At 45.1% G+C, this 13,803-nt stretch overlaps 1 protein-coding gene and 2 pseudogenes across 1 annotated transcript; 2 read left to right on the plus strand and 1 right to left on the minus strand.

The window, feature by feature from the left end:
• The first annotated feature begins 1,878 nt into the window (after positions 1-1,878).
• LOC134479141 (dnaJ homolog subfamily C member 17-like) lies at positions 1,879-7,677 on the plus strand (annotated as a pseudogene).
• LOC134479421 (RING-type E3 ubiquitin-protein ligase PPIL2-like) lies at positions 7,527-9,152 on the minus strand. The gene has a single exon (XM_063262781.1). The coding sequence runs from the start codon at positions 9,090-9,092 to the stop codon at positions 7,527-7,529; it is 1,566 nt and encodes a 521-aa protein (XP_063118851.1). The 5' UTR covers positions 9,093-9,152.
• Positions 9,153-12,882: 3,730 nt separating this feature from the next.
• On the plus strand, positions 12,883-13,780 carry LOC134479142 (dnaJ homolog subfamily C member 17-like; annotated as a pseudogene).
• The last annotated feature ends 23 nt before the right edge of the window (positions 13,781-13,803 follow it).

Here is a 13,803-nt window from a genome sequence, read left to right on the forward strand (position 1 = left end):
CTTTCTGCTTCACAGACACGAAGCTTGTGCTTATTTTTACAACGGCCTGTTTGTCCCCAAAAGGCCTCCTGGTTTAGCTGTGTGACTAAATGATATTTGTCCTCTTCAGTGGACCTCTATTCTGTAGATTCTCCTCTTGTTTTCTCATCATCCCACATGAGATGCTTGTTAGTAACTATTATAGGTCTTCTTTACCACCGAGGAAAGACAGAATCCTACTAGAGGCCAGAAAATAAATGTTCCAGACATGGATGGAAGACCCTCACTCCTGACTGACTTCAATACCCCTGAAGGTAGGGAGTGCTCCAGGTCTACCGCCAGGCTCCAAGGGTGGGTCTCCGAAAACCCTCTAGAAAATGCCCCACCAATCTGGCTAAGGTAAGAAAAAGATACAAAGAAAAAGTTACAGAAATTGGAAGGGTTAAGCTAAGTTGCTGAGAGTTAGTGTAAGTTGCAGAGAAAGTAAGGTTGAAGTGTGGTTCAGGGTCTGTGCACATAAGTGGACAGCATCTAGTAGCTGTAGAGTAAGATGCAGAAGCTATAACAGAGAGACTGAGGAAGAGAGAGGAAAGAAGGTAAAAGGAGCAGGAAGCTAGGGAAGAAAAGAGACAAAAAGAAGAGGAAGTTAGAGAGCTAAAGAGAGATAAAAGACAGGAGAGGAACATATACTGGCCACAGTAGTTAGGGAACCTAGGAAGACAGTACCTGGCAACAGAAGAGAATTCCTGGCTAAAGATCAGTGTGCCTAATGCAAAGAAAAAAGACACTGGATCAGGGACTGCCCCAGGAAAAAATAGAGGGTCCTCTCCAGCAGCCCGGAAGGCAAGTCTCTCGGTCCTAGAGTGCTGGCTATGCTCAAAGATAGAAGGGAGTCGCACCCAGTTGTTTTGTGAATGAATATGGGGGCCAGACATTCTGTGCTCCTATGCCCAAATGGGCTTGTGTCCAGCAAAAGACCTTGAGTACAGGGGACTATGGGCAACAAATAATACTCATGGACTACCCGAAGAACAGTGGACCTTGGCGTGGGCCGGATATCCCACTTGTTCCTTCTGATCCCAGACTGCTCCTACAAGTCTGAACCCTACCATCCTGCTCCCAGACCCTGACCTAGACACCTGCTTCATGACTGTCAGCAGGTGCTAACTAAAGCACAGCGGTGGCATAAAGATCTGACTGACCAGCCACCAGAGGGGGTAGATGCCATCTGGTTCATAGATGGGAGCAGCTTCTTAGAGAAGGAAAAAGGTGGGCTGGGGCAGCAGTGGTAGATGGAAACAGAGTCATCTGGGCTCAAGCCCTACCAGAAGACACCTCTACTCAGAGAATAGAGCTCACTCCCCTCACGAAAGCCCTTGAGCTGAGAAAGAGACTTAACATCTCTGTGGACAGCAGGTATGCCTTTGCTACAGTCCATCAGCAGAGGGGCCTTCTGACATCTGAGGGCAAGAAAAAAAGAGCTTCTGGCTCTGTTAAGGGCCTGCCATGACCCAGCCAGGCCGAGGAAGAGACTCTGGTACATCTCAACGGGAAAGAAAATCCTGCTACAAAAACAGGCAGAGGCCATGATAAAACAAATGCATCAGTGGACTCACTTAGGGGTAAGCAAACTCATCCAGACATTTTCAAAAACTAAATATTATGTCACAGGTCTCAAGTATCTCTTGGAAGAGATAGTACACTGATGTATACCATGCCAAAAGGTAACTGTTTTCAGGAAAGTTGACTCTGGCAGGAGGCTCCATGGGGAACGGCTTGGACCCTACTGAGAAGTGGACTTCACAGAGATAAAACTAGGAAAATATGGTTACAAATGTTTCCTAGTGTTTATCGATACCTTTTTAGGAAAAGGTAGAAGCTTTCCCCCCCAAGCAAGAGATGGCCTTGGTAGTGATCAAGAAAATACTGGAAGAAATCTTCCCCCTGTTTGGAGTGCCTAAGGTAATTGGTCAGATCACGGCCCTGCTTTCGTTGTCAAGGTAAGCCAGGATGTAGCCAGGTATTTAGAGGTCGATTAAAAAATTATATTACATCTACAGACCTCAAAGTTCAGGACAGGTAGAATAAATAAAATTCTAAAAGAGACCTTGACCAAATTGACCACGAGGACTGGCGCAGACTGTGTGGCACTCCTTCCCTCTTGCTCTCTTCAGAGCAAGAAATGCCCCTTCTGGATTCAGCCTTACCCACGCCCCTGAAGAGACTACAGAGTTCAGAGCAGGTAAAAAAGATAAATAGAACTATAAAGGGGCCTTGACAAAATTGGCCTTAGAGACTGGCGGGGGAGACTCGACTGTCCTTCCTTTTGCTTTGTTCTGTGTATGGAACACTCCTGATCCTTTTGGCCTAACACCTTATGAGATTATGTATGGGAGCTCCCCCTCCACCTCACTGAATTGGGCGGGGCCCCCTACCCTGAGGTCTTTCCTAAAACCCTGTTTGCTCATTTAAAGGCTTTAGAAACAGTCCAAGGTGGAATTTGGAACCAAGTGAAGGACACCTACAAGACAGGAGGTCCAGAGATGCCTTACCAGTACCCAGTGGGAGACGCAGTCCTGGTCCAGCGACACCAGGCTGAGAATTTAGAACCTCACTGGAAAGGACCCTATCTAGTACTGTTAGCCACTCCCACTGCTGTTAATGTAGATGGGATTGCTGCATGGGTCCACGCCTCCCATTTGAAGACAACACCAGATGTTCTCAGAAATGAACGGAAGTTAGAAAAGACTGCTAATCCTCTTAAGCTCCATCTCTGTTGTAAGTGCTTATATTCCCCATATCCCCCCAGAAACTGACTTGGCAAGTTTCCTCCCAGGCCGGGGAGGTAATATGGTCCATCTCCAAGGTGGCCCCACCATACACATGGTGGCCTGCTCTCCCCCTGACTTTTGTAAGTTGGTAGCTGCTCTGGACACCTAGGACATTCCTGACACAGATCCTCAGAGTATGCCCATAGAAGTCCCAAAGAGATTTCACCTGGGGGCAAGTTTGGATGCGCAAGTCCAGAAGCAAGGTGCCAATTGGGAAGACTAAGGTTTTACATTTGCCCCCAAGATGGCTGAGACCAGGCTACCATCCGGCTTTGTGGGGGCTTAGAAAGTTTGTACTGTTCTGCGTGGGGATCTGAGACTAATTTCCATGCTCCTAGTACCCTCAGTTATTCTCTTATTAAAAATACAGGGTCCAAATGTCAAAAGTAATAAGTTAACACCCTTTATTAGAGAAAGAGTTAGTGCAGTGCAGATTTTAATGCTGCACCAACTATATCAAGCCTCAGAAGAACTTAGGGGAAAAATTGAAGAAGGTGGCCCTGAGTTCTAAGGTTAGAACTAGTCACAAGCAGAAGAAGAGAATGAAAGAATAAAGATTTTAAACTATCCCCCACTGACCCTGCTGTGAGGACAAGTGTACCTCACAGCAAAGAATAACATAACATGTTTTGGGGATATAGCCTGGCTATAGCCACCCCAAACCATCTGACCTTGATAAGGCCTGACTCAACAGTCCTGAGAAAAACGAGAGTTAGGGTCACCTTGCCCTAGAAGCAGGGTGGCTAGAGTTGAACTGAGCCCAAGTTACAAACCAATGAAATTGCTTTGTGTGAATGTTGCCAACTACCTATGTAATTTTCCCTATAAATAGCTTCCCCTAATTGGGCTTGGGGTCACCTCCTCTGTCTCCTGTGTGAGATATGTGTCGTCCCCAGAGCTCTGGTTCCTCAAATACACCTCTTGTTTATTACATCAAGACTGGTTTCTCGTGAGTTCTTGGGTTGCGTCATCTTGAGATTTGAGTGGGGGTCTTCCCCACTCCTGTGGTCTCTCAATTCTTGCCTAAACTTGAATTGATACTATAACTCACAGAGGTCCCATAATTGATTTACTTATTCAGGGTGCCTGGTTCATCGGCTCAAGGAAATGATGAAATTGAAGTATTACTAATAGGAAACAGGTTTAGAATCCTCAAATTAATACTAATGCTTTAAATGAATCCTGCCTCCAAAACTAAGAGGTGAAGGTGAAGGAGGTGAAGAAGGCCTAGAGACAAAAAGCACTCTCCTGCCACCCAGACAAAAATCCAGATAACCCCAGAGCAGCTGAACTCTTCCACCAGCTGTCCCAGGCCTTGGAGGTACTGACTGATGCTGCAGCCAGGGCTGACTATGACAAGGAGAGGAAAGCCAGGAAGCAGGCTGCAGAGAGGACCCAGAGACTTGACGAGAACAGGAAGAAACTGAAGCTCGACCTGGAGGCCAGGGAGTGGGAGGCCCAGGCCCAGGGTACTGAGGAAGAGGAGAGAGCAGGAACACCACCACACTAGAGTAGGAGTTTGCTCCATTACGATAAGAGGGTTCACGTCAGTTGGAAGAGCAGCAAAGGCTGATCCAGGAGCAGATCCGCCAGGACTGAGAACAGAGGCTGAGAGGAAGAACAGAAAATAGAGAAGGCAAAGGAACCCCCAAAGTAAAGCTTAAGTGGATGTGCAAGAAGGAGGATGAGTCCCAAGGGGGCTACTCCAGAGATATCCTCCTGAGGCTTTTACATATGTATGGAGAGGTTCTCAACTTGGTACTTTCCAGAAAGAAGGCAGTCAGTGCCATGGTGAGCTCAACCACTCTATGTAATGAGGAGAAATACATGCAGTATCTTTACTGAAGAATGGTGAGGTGAAGCAAACCACAGCTCAGGGCTCATCTCCCAGCCTGAGGGGTCAGATTTATACTCCTTCATCAAGAGTCCTCTCACTGTCTTCTACAGCCAAACATTCACCAGTGTCTGCATCAGGACAACTTTGACATGTTTGCTTTAGCAAGACATCTTTCACAGGTGTGCCGCAGAAATCATTTGGCAAAATTAATTTCCCAAATAACTAGAAGTTTCCATTTCATACCGCCCTTTCCCTTGAATAATCGTTCTTTTTCCTATCATTAGCAATCTACACACAATGAAAATTATTGTAAAAACCATCACATTTTCAATATGTAGACTTTAGTCAAATAATTAACAAAACCTTTCTATCTATACACAGTTCTTCAAAACAATTTAAATTTCTATCAATGTACAATAATTCTAGCAAAAACTTAAATTTATATCAATATTCAGTGATTAAACAAATCTTACTTTCCTCTCAGTAGAAAATAACAGAACAAAAGTTGGCTGAAATTTCTAGTATACAGTTAATTCCAAAAAAAGAATTCAGGTGTCTATCAGTCTCTGATCATAACCACTGCTCCGACCAGCTGTGGCCCAGTGCTTTTTTCTGTAGGCATATCAAGAATCATGAGCAGCTTTACTAAAGAAAAAAAAAAAGCTTGATTGCTATATCCTCAATGAAGGCTTTAATGCCAAGGACATTCTACACCAAGAAGAAAGGAGGAGGACGAGGAGGAGGAGGAGGTAGAAGAAAAGTCCGCAGCAGACTGTGAGTAACTTTGTTTTGCCAACAGGACAGGCTTTACTCTAAGATGATAAGAGGAAAAAGTCTTGGCACCAGCACTTTAGCTTACTCCAACTGGAGGTTGTGGCCAAGGTCAAGATTAACGTTTTCTTTTCCATGGTCCTTTAGCCCCCTGAGACAGTTTGATAAAGGGCTGCTACTGAGGTCCTGAAAGGGAAAATGCTCCACCAATCTGGCTAATGATATTTTGCTTTCCGCTAAAGATTGTGGCACCCTAGAAACGGCCTATGTGAAAGTGGTTAAGGTGCTTGAAAACAATTGTTTATAGTACCAGAAAAGGTTCAAATGGGCAAAAAAGGAGAGTATTTAGGAACAAAGATTACTCCTCATAGTATTTCCCCTCAGAAAATTGAATTAGGAAAAGATCATTTAAAAACATTAAATGACTTTCAGAAATTACTAGGAAGCATAAATTGGATTTGACCCTATATTAAAATGCCCAATGTAGATTTACAACCACTCTATGAGATCCTGAAAGGGGATTGCTTCACCCCGTGCTTTGACCAATGAAGCACGATTATCTTTGAGGAAAATAGAAGAAAGACTGGAAAAGGCAATGCTAAGAAGGTACAAGGAAAAGGAGGATCTCTTTTTGTGTATACTGAGAACCTTTCGTCAGCCTACAGGAGTGCTATGGCAACAAGGACCACTTCTTTGGATTTATCCTCATATTTCTCCGAATAAGACCCTGGAATATTACCCTTCTGCTGTTGCACAGCTTGCTATGTTAGGTGTTAAATCTTGCATTCAGCATTTTGGTATTTTGCCCAAGAAAATTATTATACCATATGCTATAGCTCAGATGGAACATGTGTGCCTTGATAGATGATTGGGCCATATTACACTGTAGTTTTGATGGAGAGTTTGACAATCATTATCCTAAGGATCCTTTGTTACAATTTTTTACTGAATATCCAGTGATCTTTCCTAAGGTCACTGCCTCAGAGCCTTTGTCTGGAGCATTAGATATTTATACAGATGGCTCCAAAACAGGTGTAGGTGCCTATATGGTTGATTCTCAAGAACCAGTATTAATTCAATACAGTCCAGGCACACGCCAAATTACAGAATGTAAAATTGTATTGGAACTTTTTAAAAGATTTCATGATTCTTTTAATTTAATTTCTGACTCTGTTTATGTAGTTAATGCTGTCTGCTCACGTGAAATTGCATGGCCAATTAGGTTGACTAGTATTGTATGTCAAATTTTTTTAGAATTACAAAAATTGATTTGGGCCAGAAAAAATAAATTTTTCATACAACATATTCGAGCCCATACTAATTTGCCTGGTCCCATGGCCAGTAATAACGCCCTGGTGGATGCTAGTACTCGTAGAGAGTTTACTTTTCATGCTGCTCCAATTGATCTCGCTAGAGAATTTCATCAAAAGTTTCATGTTCCTGCTTTTACTCTTCAACAAAAATTTAACATCTCTAGAGCTGCAGCTCGTGATGTGGTGTTACGTTGCCAGAATTGTGTTCAATTTCACCACCCTCCTCAGGTGGGAATTAACCCTCGTGGTCTGATTCCACTAAAAATTTGGCAAATGGATGTTACACACATATCTCAATTTGGAAATTTAAAATATGTTCATGTTTCTGTTGATACCTGTTCCAGTATTATACATGCCACTCTGATGACTGGTGAAAAGGCTCGTAATGCCATTAGTCATTGCTTAGAGGCATGGGCAGCCTGCGGAAAACCTGATAGTCTCAAGACAGACAACGGGCCTGCCTACACAGCAAAGTCCTTTCAGGCATTTTGCCAAACAATGCAGGTTGGTCATACTACAGGATTACTGTACAATCCCCAGGGTCAAGGAATTGTGGAAAGAGCCATCGTACCTTAAAAGAGCTTTTACAAAAACAAAAAGAGGGAATTGCCAGTGGCCAAACACAAAAAGAACAACTTTCTTTAGCTTTGTTTACTCTAATTTCTTTTTTTTCCCCATAGGCAACAGATTTATTGGTTCACAGCCCAAACTGATGGCAAGGATAAAGGGCTCAGGGACAGACCTGGAGGCCCACAGCCCTGCACCCCTACCAGGATCCCTGAGGCCAGCCTGCTGCTACCAGGAGCTGAAGTCCCCAAAGCCCCGACTGGGCCTTTTCTTGACTGTGGGGATGGCTGTGCTGGTGGATGGTTCTTCCTCTGCTGCTCGTTTCGTGGCTGCAGGGTTGATGTACTTGCCCACCCCCCGGCGGTATGTCAGGGGACCCTGGTTTCCAGGCTGGGGCTGTTTCTTCTTGGCCTTGGCCTCTGGATCCACTTGGTGCTGTGTCTTCTTCCGTTCCTGGGCAATCTGGGCGTCGGCCTCCTCATAGGGATCCACAAACACGGTGGTTGTACAGATGTGCACTTCTTCCTTAGGGCGGTCAGTTTTGGGGTCACTCTCCACATTCTCCATCTCTGTCAGCGTGTCAAAGCCCCCGACAACCCGTCCAAAGATGGTATGCTTCTCATCCAGGTAAGCACAGGACCGGAAGGTGATGAAGAACTGAGACTTGTTGGTGTTGGGCCCCGAATTGGCCATGCTGAGCACCCCACGACCTGTGTGTGAAAGGTTGGGACGGAACTCATCTTTGAAAGGCTTGCCCCAGTATGACTCTCCACCCGTGCCTGTACCTGTAGGGTCACCACCCTGGATCACAAAGTTCCTGATGGACCTGTGAAAGATGGTACCATCATAATACCGTTTCTTGCAGAGCTTGATGAAGTTTTCACAGGTTTTTGGTGTCAGGTCACAGTGCAGCTCTAGGTTGAGGTCGCCCTTGTTGGTATGTAGCCTCACATAGCCCTTCTTCTTCACAAACTGGTAGCGCAGGACATCTTCATCAATGACAGCTGCTTCGTGCGTGGTCTCAGGCACCATGGCGGTAGAGGTGAAGGACGCACTGACCTTCCCTGTGGAGTAGTGGGCAGCATTTAGTTGGTCCACCTTCTTCTTCTCAGGTGGCTTCATGGTAGCTGCTAAAATCTCATCTCCTTTGAACTCTTTGTAGAGCTCCTGTAGCGTCTCTCGGGTCTCCGCATTTGTATTTTTCAAATAATAAGATGGGTCTTGTTTGGCCTTTTCCTCATCTGGATCTATCGTTCGCATGTTATTCTTCACATGGAAGAAGCTGCTAACGTTAAATTTGTCCAAATTGGTGGGGTCCTGCAGGGTGATGATGTCTTGCCTGGAAAAGGGCTCATCAGTTAACAGGTCCCTCAAGTTCCTGGCCTTGATGTTTAGCTGCTCCACTGCCTCATAGGTGTAGACATTGCCAGTTGTCCTGATGGCCACGATGTGGATGTTATCAGTGAACACGGAGTACAGCACTGGACAGTGGTACTGCCCTTCACTGTTCTTCGCAAAGTTCAGCTTAATCAGGGACTTCCCATCAAGTTTCTCTCCAGTGTTCGGATTGGTCCCATACTTCTTAAGCCATGGGACAATGTTCAGCAAGTCAAAGACAACACCTTCCGGGGTGCAGACTGGGTAGACAAAAGGCTGGAGAGAGAGACTGCAGTGGTCAAAAGGTAAGCGGCGAAAACTTGTCTGTGTGATATCTGGCTTCCTGCCACCATAGAAATGAATGTACTCGGCACAGGTGATGTACATCTTGTCCTTCTGGTGCTGTCGCTTCCCCATGGTGGCGACGAACCGTGATCACAGCAGACACTCAGGCTCTTGTAGGATAATGTCACAGAGGAGGCAGGTATAGGATAGAAGGAGGCCTGTCATTGGAGGAGAAGGAAGAGGAGGAGACTAAGAGAGAGGAGAAGGGGAGACAGATTTAGAGCCAGTCCTTCTATTGTCATTACAAACTTCTGAGTTGATTATACCTGTGAGTTAAGATTCAAATAAAAAAGTCATAGCTCTGAGTTTGTGAGAGTACTTTCAAGTTAAAATTTAGGATATGGAGACAACAGTCCAGATTGTCTTATATAGATAGATGGTTTTCAAAAACGTCATAAATCCACAAAATTTGAGATTTAAAGTTATTTATCTTTTGTTGAGACATATCTGCTCCTAACAGTTCCCCTTTGGTGGATTTAATGAAGAATGTGAACATCTCTACCTCCAGGTGAGTCAATACTTTGTGGCTAGGCAGCCACTACACAAAACTGCCTGTTTCATCTACAGACTAATACTGTCCAGAAAAGGACAAATTATACAGAATAGTTGACTGATAAACCCTGCCAAGACAAGGTGATCAGCCCTTCAAAATCTGCATTTCTAGAGTCTGTCAGTTGATTTTGGGCCAGAAGGCTGAAGACTTGCCCTCACATGTTGCTAACAGGGGACTGTGCTAGCGGAGATTTGTCTCTACAACCTCTCAGTTCTGGAAGCCATGTTAGGCTTCCTATGTGTATAGATATTTGGTCATTCCCAGATTTCTTAGGGGGTTGAAGACATTATAGTCTCATAGCCTATCATGCTGTTTAACTCTAAATATACATATTTTATTAGATAGTTATCAGGTAGTATTCAAGCTAGCCAAGATATAATACAGATTTTAAGGCTTTCTTAAGCTGGAATAGATAAATAAATATTCTGTTAAACTGATATAGTGTTGGACTGGGTGTTAGATATATTTTATGCTCTTAATTACAAAATGATAGTAGTTGTGCTCAGCTTATATTTGAGAGAAGTTTTTTTTTAATTAGGCAAAAAGGGTGAAATGTAGGATGATGTCACAAAGGAGGCAGGTACAAGATAGAAAGAGGCCTGTCATTGGAGGAGAAGGAAGGATGGGCAGGAGAGAAGTTTGAAGGAAGAGGAGGAGACTAAGAGAGAGGAGAAGAAGGGGAGACGGAGAGAGGGGAGAAGCCATGGCAGGTGATGTTAAGATTCTGCTCTGTGTATTTACAGGTTGTTGTTAATGTTCTCAAGGGATGGATGGTACCGGGCTTTGCATGTTTGAGTGGGCAATTATATCTTACCAATTGGATCTAAGATTATTGTAGTTTTCCATCATGGCCGGGGCAAGGCAATCACACACTAGATAACTCTACCTATCGCAGAGTCTTACCACTTGGCATCTGGCTTTCTATTAGCTAATCAATGGATAGATTTAATCCAAGAACAAATTGAAGCATTATATCATATGACACAGCTGTCCTGTGTTTCCTCCCTTAGAGGTTTATGCATTACTCCTTTGCAAGCTAATTTTTCTCAGTATTCTCAACAGGGAAAAGAAATCTCGAATTACCTGAAAGGAAACTGGTCCATGAAAGCAGAGCAACTATCGAGACAAATGCTGATGCAAATTGCTGTCCTTAACAACACTAGATTGGAACCCATCACGTTTGGAGATTTCACCTCATGGATTGCTAATGCTTTTTCCTTTTTTAAGGAATGGGCTGGCATGTTTGCCTGGGGGGCCATTGTCCTCTTGGGATGTGGAGTATGTCTATGGCTCTTCTGCCGTTTACAACGAGAACATGCTAGACACAAAGCAATTGTTTACCAGGCTATGGTCGCTATTGAAAATGGTGCGTCACCCAACATATAGCTGCCCTCTTTAAAAAATTAAGAGTTCGCCCTAGATCATTTTTGTCATGATCATGTGAAGTCATTGTATCCAGAGACGGGCAACTTTCCTCGGGCTTGGACCAACCTAAGACACGGGGCCTGGTGGCAATAGGGTAACCCAATGACGGGCAAGGCCAAGTCTCCTAGAGGTACGACCTAAGACAGGAGCAATGGCAATATTGATATGACACCCTGATCTAGACAAGTCATAGACAGAGGTGGCTACACCCCGTTTAAACGTACAGGCTGGTCAAATGCTCCTCTGCCCAGTTTCTCCCCCAATAAACACACACGTATAGCCCAGAACGGTGTGTTAAGGCATAAGTTCATTTCTCGCCATTGGGGTGCAGTCCTAACTGCAGACTGGCTCGCCATGGCCAAGCTGGGCACTCTGTGAGGCATGTTTGATCTCTCTCAGACCACTACTTCTATCTAATGTTTTTTTATAAAACAAAAAAGGGGGAGTTGTAGGGAGTGGCACATATAGATAAGAAGATGGCGCTGACATCCGGTGGTTGTTTGTGGTAAACAACCGTACAGTGCACGTGTTGGCATACCTTCCGCATCTACAAGGCCATGGTGATATTCCTGCTAATAAGGTATTTCATGCTCCACCAATCCCTAGAGGACAAATATACAGCCATAGTCTGTTTTGTATATAAGGCGGGGTCCCCCGTATCAACAATGAGGTGTTCCTGAAATAAAGGCTGTTGAGAAGAATCCGACAGTGTTGCATCTTCCTTGCTGGCCGAGGTGGTCGTGACACTTAACAAGACAAATAATACAATGTCCTACATTTTGGGTGATTGGGGCTAGTTCTTTAAATGAATCAATCCTGCTCCTCAAATTGGGAATCTGAGTGTCCAAATGCTAAAGATCCTCAACCCTAAAAGGTTTTTGATTGATCAACAAAGAGCCAACAGGCAATGACTAGGCAGGTAGACTGAGGCAGGACTGTATGTGTCTTCTCTTCTTCCCTGCCATGGTGATCTCCCCCCCTTCTTCTGTCCTAGTTCCTAGCCCCTGCATATCTCAAAGTTCTGCAATTATGGAGATGCCTGCACAAATAAAAAGTGAAAATGCTCTCACATATTGTCTTAGTGAGGTTTTTCTAGAGTCACAGCACTTATTGGTAGTCTCTACATACTAAGAGAATTGGTTAATGACTTACAGTCTGTAGTCTAACTCCCCAACAATGATCAGTAGCAGCAGCTGTGAATCTAGGATCTAGCACTGGCTTCCTCCCAGGAGGCAGGCAGGCAACAAAGGACAGACACTTTCCTTCCGAAAATGTCCTTATGTAAGTCTCCAGCAGAAGGTATGTCCCAGATTAAAGGTGTGTACCACCACACCTGGCTCTGGGGCTTGCTTTGTCCCAGGTGACCTTGAACTCAGATCTCTTTGCCTTAAGCTCCTGGGATTCATAGTCACTTTGCCTCAAGATCTTCATACCAAAATCCAGGCCAGAAACCTATATCTCCCAGCCTCAAGATCAGGATCTAAGGTGTTCGTGGTCTGATGGCTTAGCTGGTGAGACAGCAGCGGTGATTTAATCTCCATGATGCACACAGAAGTGGCAGCAGGTGTAAAGGCAGTGCTCAACATCAGGACCCTCAGTAGCAATCTCGGGTCATGTGCGCCCAAGAGGCTTGCACTGCAATTCTAGGGCAATGTGACTTTGTCCTGGGAATACACAGTTCCATCCATCTTTATAAAGGCTCCCTGCCACAAGCCCAGGGTAGCCCAGGATGGTCCTAACTACAGACAACAGACATGTGGTGAGGAAGGCCTATCTTCTGCTCCAGAGTTCGGTGGCAGTGGAGCAGGGGTGCCAGGCCACATGGGCTCGGGAATATCAAAATCCTCACGAGGTGCATCTGAGTCGTGGCACCAATGTGAGAGTTCCTGGTTCAATCCTGTGATTCAAACTAATGTTAGCTTTTCAAATCTTGGCCCATGTCTGGACAGAACACACCCAACCCCTATGATTTCCTTGAGACAATGAACCAAGTACCCTGTATAAGAAAATCATGTACAGGACCCCTGGGAGTTGTATCAATGCAGGTTTAGGGTAGAATCATGACGGTGACCAAAGAGCTCTTACAGATGGATCTGTACACACTGCTGGGTGTCGAAGAGAAGGTGGCAAACACAGAGGTGAAGAAGGCCTATAGACAAAAAGCACTCTCCTGCCACCCAGACAAAAATCCAGATAACCCCAGAGCAGCTGAACTCTTCCACCTGCTGTCCCAGGCCTTGGAGGTTCTGACTGATGCTGCAGCCAGGGCTGCTTATGACAAGGAAAGGAGAGCCAGGAAGCAGGCCACACAAAGGACCCAGAGACTTGAGAACAGGAAGAAACTGAAGCTCGACCAGGAGGCCAGGGAGTGGCAGGCCCAGGCCCAGGGTATTGAGGAAGAGGAGGAGAGCAGGAGCACCACCACACTAGAACAGGAGATTGCTCGATTTCGAGAAGAGGGTTCCTGTCAGTTGGAAGAGCAACAAAGGCTGATCCAGGAGCAGACCCTCCAGGACTGAGAACAGAGGCTGAGAGGAAGAACAGAAAATAGAGAAGGCAAAGGAACCCCCAAACTAAAGCTTAAGTGGACATGCAAGAAGGAGGATGAGTCCCAAGGGGGCTTACTCCTGAGATGTCCTCCTGAGGCTTTTACACAAGTATAAGGAGGTTCTTAATTGGGACTTTCCAGAAAGAAGGCAGGCAACACATAGTGGGGTATGCAACTGTCAGAGCTGCGCAGCTGGCCATCAGAAGTGAAGGCAGAACCAGCCCTTGTGATTAACAAGTGGAATAACTGTTACTAAA

This window comes from Rattus norvegicus, chromosome 6 (assembly GCF_036323735.1).
Source record: "Rattus norvegicus strain BN/NHsdMcwi chromosome 6, GRCr8, whole genome shotgun sequence".
In the NCBI taxonomy this organism is placed as follows: domain Eukaryota; kingdom Metazoa; phylum Chordata; class Mammalia; order Rodentia; family Muridae; genus Rattus; species Rattus norvegicus.